This window comes from Mauremys reevesii, linkage group 9 (genome assembly GCF_016161935.1).
Source record: "Mauremys reevesii isolate NIE-2019 linkage group 9, ASM1616193v1, whole genome shotgun sequence".
Taxonomy (NCBI): domain Eukaryota; kingdom Metazoa; phylum Chordata; order Testudines; family Geoemydidae; genus Mauremys; species Mauremys reevesii.
Window position 1 is genome coordinate 12,728,175 of NC_052631.1, and position 19,916 is coordinate 12,748,090.

The 19,916-nt window shown below is 41.0% G+C and overlaps 1 protein-coding gene across 1 annotated transcript in view; it reads right to left on the reverse strand.

Moving 5' to 3' along the window:
- Window positions 1-19,916, reverse strand: part of NAALADL2 (N-acetylated alpha-linked acidic dipeptidase like 2) — a 651,889-nt gene that overhangs the window by 165,595 nt on the left and 466,378 nt on the right. The window contains exon 10 of the mRNA XM_039489638.1: window positions 9,941-10,087. Within this exon, the coding sequence (XP_039345572.1) occupies window positions 9,941-10,087 (147 nt within the window). The remainder of the gene's footprint in view (window positions 1-9,940; window positions 10,088-19,916) is intronic.

Here is a 19,916-nt window from a genome sequence, read left to right on the forward strand (position 1 = left end):
AGATGGGTAAGGTGACGTGCCCAAGGTCACCCAGGAGGCCAGTAACACACCTGAGAATAGAACCCAGGCTTTCTGGGTCCCTTTCTAGTACTCTATCACTAGGCCACACTGCCTAGTGACTATAGCACTTTTCATAGTCAGAGCACTTTACAAACTTGGGCTAGCTACCGCCAAGAGATGAGCAAGAATAACTAATCCTATTTTACAGGCTCAGAGAAATTAAGATGAACATTTTCAAAAAGTCTACTAAGTTTGGTTGTCTCAACAGGACTCATCTTGGGACTGATTTTCAGATGTATTGACCACCTACAGATCCCACTGGCATCAAACAGAATTAGGAGTGCTCAGGCATTCTGTAATTCTGAACCAAAATGCCTAAAATTGGGCAGCCTAAAATTTAAGAGACAACTAAAATCAGTGGCCATTTTTGGAAAGTTTTTGCCTAAGTGACTTATTCAAGCTCACAAAGGAACAGAACTTAGGAGTGTCAGTCCCATTCTTCCGCTTGGATATAAGCTATAACTCCACCTTCTCAAACATTTATTTGCACAAAACAATGCACAACACTGTGCTAACCAAGCTAATCCAGAGTTCTTTCTTTAATTGCTTCCTTCTCCCACTTCTCATCACTTCTTTCTTTTCCCATTCATAAGTCTTCTCTAGACATATCTAGAGTTATTACTGAAAAATCACACAATAATTAATGAATGTGCACAGTAAAACAAAGACCATTTTATGGTAGGATAACCTTTGGGAGGGCTGGAGTTTACTTCATTACCCCTCTCCTAGTACTTAAAATAATTCCTACAGAAAAGCACATAGAGACCCAGAATTCTGTCAATGAGGATTTTCAGCAAGGATTGTGAACCTGCCCACAATCAAGTCCACAAAGAACAAGTGTAATGAACTTAAGAATTAAGTACCAACTTAATTACATCTTATAATGATAAAGAAACAATGTTAATAGCTTAATTTAGACTACATAACAAGGCTACTTCAGAATCCACATATATTGTCTTCACAATTATACATAAATATAAATAAAACACAAATTAAATCTAAACAGGTTAGTCCCACAGAAACCCAGTGAGAAGTAACTCAGAGTTCCAAAAGATTAGGGTGAGTTGACCTGAGTTTCAGTCTTTGTTCGTCAACTCTACATAGTCTACTAAGTCAAAAGCACTGCAATGATACCTTCCCTCCTCTTGCTTGCAGAAATCTCCAACTGAAACCCAAAGAGACTCTTTCTCCTGCTGGACTGTGGAGTGACTCAATTAGCTAGTCAGCTAACTCATTAACCAACCAACCTATGTTTAAGTATATAAATGAAAAACCCTGTTACAAGAAAAATACAAAACTGAGACTAACAAAATACCAATAACTCTTTCTCCACCACCACATTTAAATAAGAAAAGAGTTGGTGAATTATACTGGTTTAAAATGATTAGGGGGCTGGAGCACATGACTTATGAGGAGAGGCTGAGGGAACTGGGATTGTTTAGCCTGCAGAAGAGAAGAATGAGGGGGGATTTGATAGCTGCTTTCAACTACCTGAAAGGGGGTTCCAAAGAGGATGGATCTAGACTGTTCTCAGTGGTAGAAGATGACAGAACAAGGAGTAATGGTCTCAAGTTGCAGAGGGGGAGGTTTAGGTTGGACATTAGGAAAAACTTTTTCACTAGTAGGGTGGTGAAGAACTGGATTGGGTTACCTAGGGAGGTGGTGGAATCTCCTTCCTTAGAGGTTTTTAAGGTCAGGCTTGACAAAGCCCTGGCTGGGATGATTTAGTTGGGTTTGGTCCTGCTTTGAGCAGGGGGTTGGACTAGATGACCTCCTGAGGTCCCTTCCAACCCTGAGATTCTATGATTCTATGAAAACAATTTAACTGAAACAGTTTGTCTAAAATCAAATAACATGAGAGGTATACAATTAAAATGAAAGAACTTAGTTTATCCTCAGAATTTCCTCTATTTCTAACTAATACTGCTAGTGCTTCCTTGTGCTGGAAAGTTAACAATAGCACTAACCTGCTGCAAAATGCTTCAGAGTTAGGGGGAAATAGGCTATTTTTTACTCCTATAGCTGTGCTTCAGATGTCCTTTTGTAAAACAGCTGACCTGACTACTTGCCCACAGTGGAGTTTATTAGTCCAGCTACAGGGAGTCTACTGAACATGCAGAAAACTACCTAACCCAATTCCAGAAACTTCTGGGCATGGCATGCTAATTGTGCATTTGCCTAGCAATGGTGACCCAGACACAATTCATTCCTCTTTCCTCCTTTGCTCTAGATGTCTTAGAGAGATCTCTCCCTATCTGGCACATGGGTACACTAGCAGGTAGTACAACTGTTAACTACAAACCTGTTTACCCATCTGCTAGGCTGTGAAAAATAGTTTCAATGACTTCAATCAGATTTACTTAGATTATGAAGGGCATTTACAAGAGCGGAGTTCAACCTAAGGTGGATGTTACTTCATATGAAAGAACATAGCTATCAATTATTCATCTGAAGTAAACAGATTTATATAAAACTACTGTATTAATGAGATAAAAAAAGAATAGAAACTGAGACAGAGGAAGAAAGAAAAAGAAAGAAAGCAATACGCAAGGGCAGAGGAAGAGGGGAAATAATTACGTGATGAAAGGATAGTCTCCATTATACCAGACATGCAAGCACTTACAATCAATGCACCGAACTGGAACCAAGAACAACCAAATAGAAAACTGAATTCCCACACAGAAACTGATTCTGATCTCACATTACTGTAATGCCACTGACTTCAACAGTTGTTCCTGATGTTCAGAAATGAAGCTCAGAGCAGTATCAGACTTGTATTGCTCATTACAACCCCCTCAGACCATAGGTAAGGAATATAAAGGAAGCTGAAACAAAAACACTTCTAAAAGATTCATCCCTAAATAGAACCTTTATAAACACAGTGACCAATGTGTCAAATACTGTGGTTTGGCAATTATGCATATGTACTTTTCAGCATCATGGAGCACAATCATCTTTTATATCAAATGCTCTATTTACTGATATGAAGCCACACCATTGTGAAAATACAAATTTAGTACATTCAAGAATATAGAAATGCACTGTAAAAAAATGGAATGAAAAGAATAGCACTTGAAATTTACCCTTTCCATGGGAATTTCTGTCGAGTCTAGGATTTTGCACCACCGATGTAGATATTACACAACACGGAGAGTTACAATGATGGACCAAACTACTGTGCTTTAGAATGTCTTCACTTGTGCGGCTCTGAGTAAGATTGTTTCTGTAATAGTATCATTAAATGCCATTGAGAAAAGGAAGACATAGTCATGGGCCTTCAGTTATTGTCTACATATCTTAGATACTTATATGGCCCCTACCACGTAATATCTAAGCACCCTCACAATCTTTAATGTATTTTTCCTTGCAACACTATTGCAAGGGAGAGTAGGGCTGTTATCCTCATGTTACAATGGGGAACTGAGGCACAGAGAGGCTAAGTGACTCACCCAAGGTCACACAAGAAGTCTGTGATGGAGCTTAGAACTGAATCCAGGTCACCAAGTTGTAAGCTAATGCCCTAACCACTGAACCATCCTTTCTCTATTAGGAGAGCTCAGATGTGTTCTCAGCACAACTCCTCACTGCTTCTATAGACTCCTCCACTGTTGCTTAAGATTTCCTACAATTAGCTTGAATAGTTTGGAAAACTGTTTTACACCATTTGCTTCTTGCTCATACTCCACTTCAAACAGGGCCCAAAGAGCAGGGGAATCAGTGGATACCAGCTCTCCAGTTGCTTGTGTATTAAACTTGGGCTTCCTCTTGTTGACATGATGAATCAAGGTGACCTTCAAGCTGTTGTTATCCATCCTAGAGGTAAAGCTAATGCCCCAGAGCCTATGGAGACAAAGACTCCCCTGAAGCAATAACAGCAGGACCCTTAGACAAAGGAGAGATTAATCCTGTGGTTTTCCTGCTTGAAAACTCTTCCGATTTTATTTCTTACCAGGAGGCTAAAATGCTGTGTATTTCTGTTAGTAAACAGATGAACTACATTTCACTTAGTACATTTTTATCCCGGTGGTTGTGCACTTAGTATGCAGTCTGCTTGCTCAGTTCTAATGAAAGGTGTTTGCCATCAAAATCGCACCTCCCTGAAACATTGCTTCAGTAGATTAGCTAATTTCAAAAAAGATATTTTTGCTCACTCTTCTGGTCTGAGCATTTCCTCTTACATTTTTAATTCCTCGTATTTATTTCTCAGGCTCCTGCCAATGTACAGTTTTTATAACCTTCTCTCTGAGGATCAGTATTGTACATACTATGCAAGAAATACGTTTCCGTAGCTGAGCTGTAACTGTTGCTCTGTATATGACACTAGGGGGAGGACTCTTTGACCCTTTTTCCAGAGAGAGGTACTTTGAATGGACCAGTTCTTAGATGAGTTGCATTGGTTTTACATGATACCATGTGCTGTTTGACAGGTGTACGAAACAAACAACTACCGTATCTGGCAAAAGTTACTAAGCTATGCATTGGACCTTCCTGCAATATATAACAGAATGGATGCAAGATCAGCATAATTTGTGCCTCTCTCAGAATGGTGCTATCATTTTTGATACTCCCAGCCTTCTCCAGAAAATAGATTTAGCATCCTTAAATCGCTCCTGAACTGCTCATGTCTGGTAGTATATAGCATACTATGAGAGCCACTGAACCAGTTTCATAAGGAAATGTTAATAAATCAACGAAGTGGCATGTAAATGATGGAAGATTAACTGCTCCCATAACCAATACAATAAATAATCAAGAGAATCCAAAATTTAATCATGCTGAGTAACTTTGCTTATACTAAAAACCCATCCACTTGCCTACATAAATTTGCATATTTTGCTAAGTGTTTCATTTCTCACATAAAGCAGATATCATGAGGTTCAGGGCAAAACACATTAAGGTCTGAAAGGTGCGGTACATCAACTTCAAGACTAGAGATAATATCTATCACATAATTTACTTTCAGGTATTAATTTACAATATGAGAGATAAAGTAACTGGATTTTCAACAGAGTGCAGTGCCTTAAAAGTTCAAATTCATTGTGTGACATTTAATCAAATGCACAAATATTTTCTTCTACAAGTTTAGCTATATTGCTCCATTATTTTCAAAACAAAATGATAATTAATAGTTGTAAAAATAACCTGAAGATGGAAAATGAAACTTTCTATAGAAGTAAAATAAGCAATATTTATGGGAACTTCTGTGTTAATACCATAAATGTTGCTATGGTTTTGATACAATGGAGATTCTTTCACATGCCTTATATATAGTGAATACCCAGATCTGGAACAGAAACTACATGCAACAGCTGTTAAGTGTGTATTGGACCACAAGCCTGTCATAAACGTTGCCTCTTAATCTGAGAGCATCTGCTTTTTCATTTTCTTTAAACCAACCTCTGCATTGTACTTAATCTGAAACAGAATGATTCTCCTAATAGGTGCAACAATGTTTACAAATTGAAAACCTTCTTATTAAACTAAAGCTTGTGACTACAGACATTTCAATTAACACCATAATATCTTCTAAGGAGGATCACTCCAACATTTGGCACATCCATAGGTTGCTCTGCATTTGTGAAATTGAATCATTAGCAAATTAGCAGTGCAGATGCCAAGCAAAGCTAAGGATGAAAAGGGATCCAGCCCTGTTACTCAGTTTAATTTTTGTATCTAAACTGCTATGGGAACATGTGTAGGCACAGAAAGTGCTTAACATGACAATGAGAGAAATTTGATTTTAAAATCTTTTCATGGTTAGAAATAAGGAAACAGACACCATTTACATGTCCTCTTCTATCCACATGGTAGATTTTCACAAACATTGGCACCAATTTTCAAAGGTGTTTAGAGGTATTGGATGTCTGAGACACCTTAAAAGGAATATATTTTCAGAAGGCGAGAGCTCAGAATTCCTGAAAATCAGGACCCTATAAGATGTCTCAAGTTAGACAATCAAAAATTCACTTTTGAAAATGTAGACTATTACTTGAAAGGAGACATGATAAAAGTATGTAATATAATGAATGATCTAGAGAAAATAGCTCACAAACTTCTATTCTTCCTTTCTCCCAGGGCCGCCCAGAGGGGGGGGGGAGGCAAGAGGGGCAATTTGCCCCAGGCCCCGGGCCCAGCAAGGGCCCCCACGAGAGTTTTTTGGGGGCCCTGGAGCAGGGTCCTTCACTCGCTCCGGGGCCCCGGAAAACTCTGGCGGACCCCGGGCCCGCGGAGCTTCTTCTATCCCGGTCTTCGCTGGTGTGGGGGGGTCCTTCCTCTCCGGGACAGAAGGACCCCCGCTGCCAAATTACGCCGAAGCGGAACCCGCCGCCAGAGTGCAGCCGGGTCTTCGGCGGTAATTCGGCAGTGGCGGGGGGTCCTTCCGTTCTGGGACCCACCGCCGAAGTGCCCCGAAGACCCGCGGCGGGGGCTGCGCCTCGGCAGTAATTTGGCGGCGGGGGGTCCCTGCCGTGGGTCTTTGGGGCATTTGGCGGCGGGTCCCGGAACGGAAGGACCCCCGCCGCCGATTTACCGCCGAAGTGGGGCCCCCCCGCCGCCGAAGACCCTGGGCCCCCGGAATCCTCTGGGCGGCCCTGCTTTCTCCCAACCAAAGAACAAGGGGACAAAAGAACAAGGGGACATTCAATGAAAATAAAAGATGAGAAATTCAAACTGATGAAAGGAAATATAATTTTCACACAACCTGTGATTAAACTGTGGAATTCACTGTCACATGAAGCTGCTGAGGCCAAGAATTTAGCAAGATTCAAAAAGGGGTTGGACATTTATATGGATAACAAGAATATGCAGAGTTACCATAATTAATTATAACAAACACATTTGTGAAAGAGATATTAAACCTCATGTTTAAAGGCTTCAGAGTGGTAGCCGTGGTAGCCTGTATCAGCAAAAACAATGAGGAGTCCTTGTGGCACCGCAGAGACTAACAAATTTATGTAGCTATGAGCTTTCGTCGGCTATAACCCACTTCATCAACTGCATGGAGTGAAAAATACAGTAGGCAGGTATAAATATACAGCACATGAAAAGATGGGAGTTGCCTTACCAAGTGGGGGGTCAGTGCTAACGAGGCCAATTCAATCAGGGTGGATGTGGCCCATTCCCAGCCATTATGTTTATGTTATGTTTAAAGGCGTAAGACTATCTCTAGCTGTTTGAGATTAGGAGAAGACATAAATGTGGAGGCTACATTACTCCACATCTACCTTCTTCCTACACATTCATCAGAAGTGTCTGGGTTTGGCCACTGTTGGAGACAGGACACTGAACTAGACACTCAGTCTGATCCAGTATGACAGTCTCTGTGATCCCAAATTTTTATGAATCTTCCACAATTTTTTGTTAGCATCAAATAGAATGCTAGATCTTCTTGTTAACCACATAAAGAATCCATACACAGAATACTCAGACTCTGCTCGGAAGAGCTTCATGTTACCCTGAATGCCTTTCCAAATCAGTTATGTAGAAACAACAACATCTGAACAGAGAAACTGTACTTATCTGACCACACAGAAGCTCTGTCTTTCTAAAGCTTAACATACTGGTTACACATCAAGAGTGAAATTCCGTATCTTAAGTTATAATCAAGCGGTGCATAGGGCCTTGTGCAGGTCTTCCCATACCTTGGGTGACTTTCACCCCACATTAAAGAAACATAATCAGTTAATAATAAGTCTCATTTTATTTGATGAGTGATTTTTGGTGCTATAAAGAACAGTAAATAAGACACAGTCCTGACCTTTGCATGGTGTTAGAAATAATAAAATGACATTCTAACTAATCACAGAATATTTTTAAAATGTTGGTCTTTATTTTCTTTCCCTTTTGAACCCAGGTGAAAATACAGAAATGAAAAAGACTCAATAGAATTTACTTCTCCATAAGCATTATGTACCGTATTTACTTCACTCACCATAAAGGAAATAGTCACTATGCGTGGTTTATAATCACACTTGCTGATAATACTCCCATTTTGAAGTTGTCTCCAAAAATAAAGTTAAAGTCAGTCATTTTTGACTTCAGGGAAATCTCTCTGTTGATATTGTGATAGATGTTCAGTAAACCAAATGCTTGTTTTGTTATATCCCAGTCTCTCTTTCATACAAAGGACAGAAACATTGATCCAAATTTCCCCAGAAGGAGTTACCTAGATAGGAACATTTGCTGATTGCAGTACATTACTTGAAATGAGAATTGTCTTGATTTCTTTTTAAAGTAAATAATAATAATAGAAGCAGCATGAACAATGTTTGATTCTTGAAAGAAAACAACAAGAAGGTTTTGTTGGCACAAAATATTTTTAATTAATTCTATCAACCCCCAAACTTCCCCTTTTGTTGACAAAAAATGCACTGCTAAAGTATGCTGCCATTTTGCAATGACTCTGGAAGGAATGAAGATTAATAACTTATGTGCATAGGCAGGGGCGGCTCTAGGAATTTGGCCGCCCCAAGCACGGTGGCATGCCGCAGGGGGCGCGCTGCTGGTCCCGCGGCTCCGGAGGACCTCTTGCAGACGTGCCTACGGAGGGTGCGCTGGGAGGGTGGCAGGCGGCTTCGGCGGACCTTCCGCAGTCATGCCTGCGGGAGGTCCGCCGGAGCCGCGGGACCAGCGAACCCTCCACAGTCATGCCTGCAGGAAGTTCGCTGGTCCCGTGGCTCCGGTGGACCTCCCGCAGGCATGACTGCGGAAGGTCCGCCGGAGCCGCCTGCTGCCCTGCCGGCAAAATGCCGCCCCAAGCGCGCGCTTGGTGCGCTGGGGTCTGGAGCCGGCCCTGTGCATAGGGAGAGAAGACATCTAGAAGGATAATAGTGGGAGTTCTGTTCATCTAAGGAGAGCAGAATATTGCAGTGCCTGGTGGTTTCACCCTATATGCCCAGAATGCTGGAGTTACCAGTTCTTCTCTATGCTATGGAAATGGCATCACGGTTTAACTCTGCAATTAATATTACACATACAGAGTGAAATTCATCCCCGTGCACAGGGCCAGCAGAGGCCAATGCATTGAGAACAGTGAGGCAGATTCTCCACACTGCTTCAGTGCAGTGCAGCGTGAGTAGTACAGGGAACCAATTGTGTCTTTATAATCTTCAGCCACCTAAACTTGGGACAAATTAGAGCTGTGCCAGAGCAAAGTAGAATCAGGAGTAGTGGTGCTCTCCTCCGCCACAGTGATCCCTGTCCCACTTAAACTCCACCACAGAACAATGTCAGCCTACACTCCAGACATACTCAGGCTAGGGGGAGAAGCCGGGGTTTATGCCATGGAAAGTCATCTTAGTGGATTGGGGAATCTAACCCAGTAGATGGAAGTTAGCAGTCGCTTGTAGATTGTAGAGTACAATTTTGCCCATAGTTTAGATGACAGATGTAAAATGCATTTTGAGGTTTTTCTTTCCTTGCCAGACAGAAAAACAGAAACACACAGATATTCATTTTTTTCTTGTAGCAGACTGTCTGTCAAGTTGGGTTGGCTAATCCATACCGTGTAATTTCTTAGATGACATGGAGCCTTAAACATGTCCCTCAAAAGAAAGAAAGAAGAAAAACCACTTCACATATCATGGGGTTACTGTGAATGCTGAAGATTACAATTATATTTTGATATTAATCTTACTATTGCAATTTGATTGTTGTGATCTTCTCTATCAAAACGCAAAAGGCAGTATAAATCTTTTTAAATAGAACGCTACACCACTGCAAAGAACTGACGTTTCTAAGTACTAGAGAAACTTCCAAACATCTAAAATAATCCATTAAAATGAGATAGTTTTCTGCTGCAACCTACGTGGCATGGAATATCACACTGAGTAAAACCAGATTCTGCATTTTTTTATTGCTGTCTGTTTCCATTCATAATTACCTCTAATGTTTTGATGTCTTCGTAAGAAAACTGCACAGTGGGAACCCCAAGATGGTTGATGAAATAATCAGAATCACCCTGCATCTGCACAGAACTCACATTGGATCCTGGGCACTTCATTTTCCCCAGACAGGTGAGGCTCTGTCTCTGAAAAAAACAAAAACAAATCAAGAGTTCTAGTTATTTAATTATTTGCAACTGACCTATAATGACTCACAATATCATCTGATATTTATGCAGCATTTCAGCCTGAAGGACCCCAATGCAATTTAAAAACACAGGCCAGATCTTCCACTGGTGCAAATCAGCATGCATCAATTCACACCAGCTTAGGACCTGGCTACATATATAGACAGGAATAACTTAATCCACCATTTAAAGGCAGCAATCTCTGTGGTGGAATATTTAAGCATGCACAGCACTATGGCTGATTATTTCAGAGTAGGAAGTGAAGGTAAATATCATATTCAAATGAAAGAGTGGTGGGGGAATTTAGGTAGGCAGATGCAATTACCCAAATTGGCCATGATTTGTGGGGTTAGCATCTTACTCTTAAAAAGAGCGCCATGGGATCTTTAATGACCATGATGGGATCAAGTTTTTATTTGATTAGCACAATGTTCCTGTGACCGGGATCCTATGTGGGAGGACCACACTGAGATTGCCCAATCAGGGCAAACTGCAAAGAATGGGGCAGATGATCCCTCAAACTGGTGGTTATTTCTAATACTTGGATTCACCAAGCCAGCAACAAAACAGCTTCTACAACACCTTTCGGGTTACTCAGAACCCAAAACACAGTCCCCTTAAAGCAAGCCAGCCTTGGGCTCCCACCCAGACAATTCAAATATGATGAGGATTACTGAAAATCTTGTTCATCATATAAAAAGTTCTACCAGTCCCAAAGGATCAGACAAATTACCCACCAGGTTAATGAATATTTCAGATCTTACCCAAATATAAACTTACAGCCAATTCTTATTAACTAAACTAAAATTTATTTAAAAAGAAAAGAGAAAGAGTATAGGTTGAAAGATCATTATGCATACAGACATGAATAAAATCCTTAGGTCAGTTTCATAGCAGAGATGGTGAGCTTTAGAGTTGTAAAGAGTTCTTTCAGATTTAGTTCCATAGGTTATAGTCCAATGTCCAATATCAGGGTGACCCAGTCTGGAGCTGGGGACCTCAGTCTTGTGACTCAAACTTCCCCTCATGAATCTTTACCAGATCTGAGATACAGGATCAGGGCCCAAGAGTTCTTTTTATAGTTTCCTGGAATCCTCTTGACAGTAAGTGAATAATAGGTGAAGCATTGTGGCTTTGAAGTAGACCTATTTCCTAAGCATCACTGATAATTAGCTACATGGATTAGCATAGGGCAACTACTTATCTCCCCCTATTTACATATAGTTTATTACATATTTCAAAGAGAAATGAAGACAATATTACCACATTCACAGTTCATCTAAATGTTAATATTCCATTTTGATCTTTGAATCAATAGAACACAGTGACAGACCAGAACTGTCTGGTTACATCATTAACCTCTAACAAGATATAGGTAAACATAGACTACTACAATCACTATCTTTTTCCAATTCTCTAACAATACAAGTCTACATTTCAAAGATGTAGTCGATCTCACATGGCTATGTAAGCTATTTATAAGAAATGGCCTTAATTACCATTTACATACTTTCCTAATATGTCTTTAAAGGTAAAATTTGGGTCATTTAGCCTGCAAATGGCTTAACCCTTTCTGGCGCAGTGTCACAGCTCCCTAACATCAGAGCGCTGCAGCAGATAACTGGTCATCTCACTTGAAATGCCAGTGTTCCATGAAATGCGGACAATTTAAAGGACTGTGCTACAGTGGCTCAAAGACAAGGGGTTAAGGAGTGAAATGCAATGAAAAGATTGAAACTACATAGTACACATTTTCTGTGCTATTGATTTAAAAAATTCTGTGCAATAATATCTTCATAATCCTTGTTCCACAGGAGTACTTAATGGCAAAATCTTAGCAAGAAAAGTGCAGTAAATGAAAGCTGAAAGCTAGAAAATAAACCCAAGACTGAGTACTAGCATCAAGTACTAATGTAGCTTTCAAATGCATTAGGTAATTATAAATAGGCAAAAAGGCTTTCAACATCTATTATAGAAAATAAGCTGCCTAGCTTTTTTTAAGAATAGTAAGAGGTTAACGCAGTCCACACCACTTGGATGACAGTCTGTATAGCATATTACAACTCCTTAGTGCCCTCTTTGTAATTTAATAGCCTGTTTCACAAGCGGTTTGTTCATCCTTTAACATTTAAAAAAATAAATATATGAGACTAGTCAATTACAAATAAAAAGCCAGGTCCCTCTTTCTTCCTCATACAGAATACAGCATGTACTACACCACAAGTAGTGTCATCTCCTTCAGTCAGATAATGCTGGAGGAATGCATAATTCAACATGAATCAGAGCATTGGAATCTGGCCCAAAATTTATTTAAAGTACTTTGAGATGATATTCCGACTCTGACTCCAACTGCCAATTATTTTGTGGTTTTGCACTCTCATTTTCATTAATTCTTGATTATTTGTTTCTCTCCTACTGCTATGTGAAGACCCATCCAAGCATGAAGGGAACCTGGCTGACTATCTAGCCAGAAGAAAAAATGGATCTGTCTCTACACAAAGGGCCAGCTTCTCAGCTAATGTAAATTAGTGTAGCTCCATTGACATAAATGGAGCTAGAACAATTTACACCAGCCAAAACTCTTGCTCTTTAAAGTATAAAGAGAACATAAACAAAAACAGATATGAAAATTAAAAATTAATCGTATGTGCTCCTTGTAATAATTGTTAAAACATTTCAGACAGAAGTTTGATTTTTAAGTTGGTAGAGTCCTTTCATTCCTGGTGTCTCACTTAACCTCCCACCCATTCTTTAAATAGTAGTTTTCAAACACATTAGGCAGACATTTAACAATTTCACAATGTGTGACTGTTTAAAGTGAAAAATCCACCCACTCAGTACTGTTATGAAACCAGCCAGATCCTGTACGCTATGTACTGGGAAACGTTGTATATAGATTAATGTGTTTAGCTCTCTTATGTGATCAAAAAGAAAGAAAAGGCAACCTTCACTTTTCAGAAATGTTGGAATCCATGTCTAGAAAGAGTGGTATACTAGACAGTATCTTTCATTGCTCTTCCTTACGGGCCTGATTCTGTAACCCTCACTCATGCCGAGCAGTACTTACTGACATAAATAGTCTGATTGAAGTCAATGGCTTTATTTGATAAAACTGAAGTCACGTTAGAAGCTGCAGAAATTTGCCTGATGCTCCTTATATACTCAGTTCAATAAAGAGATGTTTAAAAATAACTAACAATACCTGACTTTCATACTTTAACATATATGATCCACATAAAAAATGCAATATGACTTACGTGTCCTCATACAAATACATGTACATATTATTAAACACACACACACCATTTAAGAGTTTCTGTTTGTGGAAACGACGCAGCAAACACAACTGCTTAGTCAAAGACAAATCATGTAGTGAAAATGTGCACACTATAGGTTAAAATGGATGAGTTAAGTCCAAAATAACTTTTTTATATATCTCTAACTATGAGTTAGACATTTTCAGGGGTCCTCTAAGAAATACCAGTCTAGTAGCATATTTTTTAGCTTGTGAAATTAGTGGCCTTTGGTAATTCCATTGCCTCCTGCCCCCACAGCAGAGAAACACACATCTAATGTACAGTACTAGTACATGGTTTCAATGTTGAGTACCTTTTTGTTTCCTACATGACAATGTTACAGAGACCCCATCCCTCTGTACGTTGTATTAGAGTAATCTGACTACTAGCAGGATTATGCAAATTGGTAAATAAGGTCTGGAAATGTATATCACAAAATTGTGCAAAATGGGATGTTCACAATAAACCAGGGATCAGCAACTCTGAATTTTCACTAGCAGTAAGATCCGTTTTTACATGAAGATACAAGTAAATCTGCAAATGTTAATGGTTTATTGCAGAGATCAGCAACCTTTGGCACGCAGCCCATCAGGGAAAGCCGCTGGCGAGCCGGGACAGTTTGTTTACTTGCAGCATCCACAGGTTCGGCCAATCGCAGCTCTCACTGGCCGCGGTTCACTGTCCCAGGCCAATGGGGGCTGCGGGAAGAAGTGGCCCGGCCCACGCTGCTTCCCGCAGCCCGCATTGGCCCGGAACGGTGAACCATGGTCAGTGGGAGCTGCGATTGGCCGAACCTGCGGATACTGCACGTAAACAACCGTCCCGGCCCGCCAGTGGCTTTCTCTGACTGGCCGCGTGCCAAAGGTTGCCAATCCCTGCAATAAACCATTAACATTTGCAGATTTACTTGTATCTCCATGTAAAAATGGATCTTACTGCTAATGAAAATTCAGAGTTTGAGCTTTTGAACATCTATAGTGTTTCACTAAAATTTCCAGCATTTTGCCAAGTCAGAACATTTTTGGGAAAACAGAATGAAATGTGAAAACCTCAAATGCAGAAATTTATTAATGTAATTGATAATATTTCAGAGAGTTCTAATTGTCATGCATTACATTTTACATGCTAAATATAAAACTATTTTTCCTCACTCATACTCTGATTTTCAAAGCTCCAAGCATCTGTAATAGAACCTATGGGTGCTCAATATCTCTGAAAAAAAGATTGTGTTATAGGACATCAGGCACCCAAAATGAGAGGTATTGTTCCTACGTATTACAACATACACACTGATATTTTCCACTGATCTGAGATTTTGCAATACTTAGACACAATATGTTGGTTAACATCTTGGTACCAGCAGTTCCAGTATGTGCTATACCATTGAAGGTTACCACATTAAAAAAATCCATTAATTTCCAACTGCAGGAGGAGACAGTGTGGATTGTTAGCATTAATTAATTTGCCAGTGCATTTACCTTGCTTTTCAAACCATGCTTTCTGCTAGTTTTTGCTGTTCAGCTCCCTCAAGTTTTGCTATATGGTGCAAATGAACTTTTAAAGAGTACAGTCTGAGGAAAAACCTCTGTGTGATGGAGCATTCATCCCACACCAGCACGGTTTGGGTTAAGGTGGCAAGAGAAGCCAATTAAACTATAGGCTGTACCTGATGGAAAGCCAGGGAGTGCTAAGGCCTATTTGCTGATGAAGTCCAGCTGGGGAAGGACAGGAGCTGGACATGGTTTATAATGAGAGGAAGTTGACAGTAGATTGGGGGCGAGGGGACTGCAGGGAGGGGAGCCTGCAGTCACAAGAGGGAAAGGTGGAGCCTGAGAAAGGCAGGGTAGGAACAGTCCAGGGATGGAGCAGGAAGGGTGTGAGAGGAATGAACCTGAACTGCTGGTTTGAGCATCCCTGGATTGGAATCCGGTGCACAGGGCATGCTTGGGTTCCCCTACCAGCCACTATGGGAGTAGTGAAATCAGCATGGTAGAGACGGAGACTGCCTGAGACTTCGAGGAAGGAGACTCTGAGAATACCTCAGAAGGAGAGAATAATGGTGACTTGGCCAGAGGGCTAAGCCATAAAGGAGAAGCACTGAAGCTCCAGACCAGTGAGAGAGGAGCCACAGAGTGAGTGACTGAGGTAAGAGGCTGAGCGACCACTGGAAAGGATGCGGACAGTGACGAGCTGATTCCCCAGATGAGCCACAAGGAGGCACTGCCGAGCAGCAAGTAGCAGACCCTGTGGCTTTCTGGGCATTTAATCTACACTAGATATTATGGGTTGTATTTCCCTTTTTATCTTCTGCAAATGACCTGGTCGGTTTCAGATTTACTCTGTTAACGTGATTAGACTGCAATGGAAGCCATGTTATCTCAAACGGAAGAACTGTGCCAATAATCTATTTTTTCTCCTATGCGTATCAGCAGGGTCACTCTAGATTCTGAGGTTGGTCATTCATTACATTTTTAGATATTTTTACAGTATTTTTTCTAAAATCAGAGCTAACTCAAAATAAATAACTGAAGCTCTGATCCAAAGGCCACTGAAGTCAATGGGAGTCAACTGGATCAGGCCCTACGGTGGCTTAGTGTCTCCTAGAAGACCTCTCAGGAACTGCTACAGACTGATTTAGACTCTTGTGAGGCAGTAATGGGAAAGTCACATTTGACAGGACACAAGATGCCAAGGGAAAATTAAAAAGGAAGACAATGTTTCACAAGATGAATAAGATGCAGACCTTCAGAAACTTTCAATCTGATACATGAGAAGTGAACAGGTTTTATGGTCAGCCTGACTGTCAAGATCAAGTTATATAATATCCATCATTGTGACATCTCTCATCTGTGCTCCAAAACCTACTCGTTTAGCATCAGCAGTGTAAACAAAGATCTTTTTAGTCATCCCACAAGGGAGGGCTGCTTTAAAAGTGCAATCCAGGTTCCACAGAAGCAGCAGGTGGTGCCCAGCAGATGGGCTGCATCTGTACATCCCTTGGCTGCATCACTGCAGCCCTTAGCTCACCTGCTATGCCCCCTTCCTGGCCAGCTCTGGGGGCAAGGCTTGTCAGCTGCAGGACCCCCAGTAGAATAGAATGAACTTCTGACTCTCATTTAGGTCAATGGGCCAAATCCAGAGTTCCTTACTCAGTCCTTACACAGACATGGTAAATAAGATCCGGGTTTAAAAAAAAAACAAAAAAAGCTGAATTAAAGACTCAGGACTGGCCCACTGAAAGTTGCAGGTGCCCTGCACCTCAAGATTTTGCCTTATCTGCTTAATACTTTTGTGGCTCATCAGACTTCATTCAACAAAAAGTGGCTCTTTGGTTGTTGAAAACTGACTTGGTCTCTCTGAAACACTTGTTTCTTAAAAAACAATTCCTCATTGCCCTATATAGAACAACATAAGGGAAGACTTTTTATTATGACAGTCTAATAAAGTCTGACGTTTTGTGACTGTTTCAGAGTGAATGCTCACTGACTATCACATAATACTTCATGCTTTTCGCAACAACACATAATAAACTTGGGCTTGTGTACATGGGGACACTCAAGAAAGTTAATCTGAATTAACTACAGGTGTGAATTTAAACTGGATAAGTTAAACCTCAATAACCCCCTACATGGATGCTTTTATTCAGAATTAAAGTAGTCTTAATTTGGTTTCGATTAATGTATTTTCCCCTTAGAAACAGCCACTTTTTAATCCTGATCAACAGGATTCTTAAAATGAAAAGCTTCAAGACAAGAGGATATCACAACACAAATACATGTGTTCACTTCAAACTACATCCATTTCATTCCGTTCATCACTCTGCAAGTACTGAATCAAAGAACCACTTCTCACCATGAATGAATTGTGAAACGCAGTGGAAAAGAATATTGGCATTTCTGAGTCGACTGCTGGTGATCTTTCTGAAAAAGTGAGAGCATTGTGACACTCTAGCAATATGGAATAAATAAAAGAAAGAAAAAGATTCCTTATTATTAATTATTTTTATTACAGCATTAGATAGTGGCACCGATGGAGAATGGCTGGACTGCACTCTGCTAGGCACAGTAAACAGTTGCTGCCCCAGAGAGATCTCCATCAAGGTTATAAGACAAGACACAACAGGTGGATGAAGCAAACTGGAAGGGGAGAATGAAGTAACATTAAGTTATTGTATATAACAAAGAGCACTAGTATTCAAATGATGGGGCAGATATACGTGTAGTCATGACAGTGCATTTCGATACAATATTCTTTAAAACAACATGTATATAAGAATGTGGAACACCCACAATGCTTAGGGTTTGTCTACCTGGAGACAGTGTGTGTAGCAAGCTAGGATGTGAGTGTATCACAATCTGGAGTCAGAAGGCCTGTGTTCAACTTAAACTTCATTCAGCTTCATGCTTTATGAATGAAACATGGTGGCAACATTTGAGCTGTGTGTTCTCTGCAGTGCAGCAGCTGAAGTCATGGAACTTGGTTTGAAGTCCCCAGAGCCCTGAATTTTGCAGATGCAAACTCAGCCTAGTGATGGACCTGGTGGAAGGAAGAGTTCAAGCTGCACGCCGACCTGGTCATGCAGGGGGATGACAACAGCAGGAAAGTAAAACGGTTACTTTACCTTAATGGAAAACAAGATAGAGAGGTCTGCAGAAGATCACCACTGCCTCAAGCCTCAGCACAGCATCCCTATTGCTCCCCAAAACAGAATCAAACTGTAGCGTGATACAGGTTTTTCACTAGTGACCAATCTGAAGAGGAGGAGATACAGCCCTATGTTACAGTCTAACACACACTGGCGGCTACATGCAATTTTGGGGACTTCTGAGGATCCTGCCACTACAGAGACACCAGGAGTGGACTAAAGGAGTTGTGAGGTGTGCAGTGGCACCCAGATATGAGGTGACTACACAAGAGGGATGAGTGATCTGAGCCAGCAGACACGACATCCAGAGAGATCCTACAGAGTAGGGATGTAAAATGTTAACTGGTTAACCGGTAAACAGTCTTATCAGTTAACTCGCCTTAACTGTTAATCCCGGGCCAGCCGGCTGCCCCACACCAGCCGGAGCAGCCCCAGCTATGCCACCTGGCCAGAGCAGGTGGAGCAGTACTGCCTGGCTGGAGCAGCCTCAGCCCCAGACCGGATCGGCCTCAGCAGCAGCAGCTGGTTCAACCCCAGCTATGCCAGCCAGCCTTCAGTCAGTTAACCATTTAAACAAAGTATTTTTAATCATTTAAACGGCTAACTCTTAAAATGGTATTTACTTCCCTACTACAGAGATACTGAGATTATCCATCCAGAGGCCAATCCCACATAGGGAGGAGACTCCAGAGCAACACATTTTACAAGACTTGAAGACAGGTGAACAGGATACAGAAATAGGTCACTCCCTGTGTGATCGCCTGTTGAGCAAACCAAACGGTCTCAGACTACATAATTGACTGAGCTTGTGGTAAAGATGGGACTTCAAGCTGGCTACGTGCTAGCAACTTCTGGCCAAAGGGACATAGGTTGGGGATCTAGGTGTCAATTATTTGTTGTTAATGTTTTATATTAAAAAGTTTGTAAAATAGGGAAATGTATCATGCTCAGTGGAACTGGAATCAGAGGACCCAGGTTCACTGGAGAATCTCTTATTGAGGGAGCAGGGAATGCAGGGAATTAGACTGGAAGCAACTCTACCACATGGACAGAGCAGTTCAAAGGTTAAATAAAGTTCCACTTGTTCAACGTAAGCTGCATTCAGCTTCACACTTGCTGGATGCACAAAGCCCCATGTTTTCGCAAATGCAAAACAACACAAAATGAAACAAAGAAAGAAAGATTAAAATGACAAAACAAAAAACTCACCCTGCAGCAGTGGCTCCTGCAGCTCCTCTCAGGGATGGGACCAGCTCCCCACCTCGGGTGCTGTGACCTGGCCACCTGCAGCACCACTCATTCAAATGTGGCCCAACTGCCTCTCCGCCATCATGACAAAAGGACAGTTCACCCAAACCTGAGTGGTGCTGTGACCCTGTGCACCACGTCACAATGCCTCGAGCAAGGAGCCAGGCCCAGCCCTGTGGGACAAAAGCCATCACTATGGGTGAGTTCAGGGTGGGCTTGCACTAGACTGCCTGTCGGAGGTATGTTTTCAGACTCTTGTTCCCTTTCACACACACGGCAAAATACAGGAAACACCTATGCACATGCTTAATTTCAAGCATGTGAGCAGTTCTAGTGACTTCAATGGAACTATTAATGTGCATGAAAATTACACAGACTAAAGACTAAAGTTTGAGGTCTACAAGTTTTGCTAAAACTATGACTGCAAAGCAAAATTGGTTTCCTTTAGCTTTTCATTACACGGTAGAATAACTTTCTCAAGTTTTTAATTCTATGGAGAAAACATATTTGGCCAACTAATAGAGAAAGAATAGAATGTTATTAAAATATCTTCATTTTCCATTACTGTCCATGCACATGATACTTTTGTTAATATAGA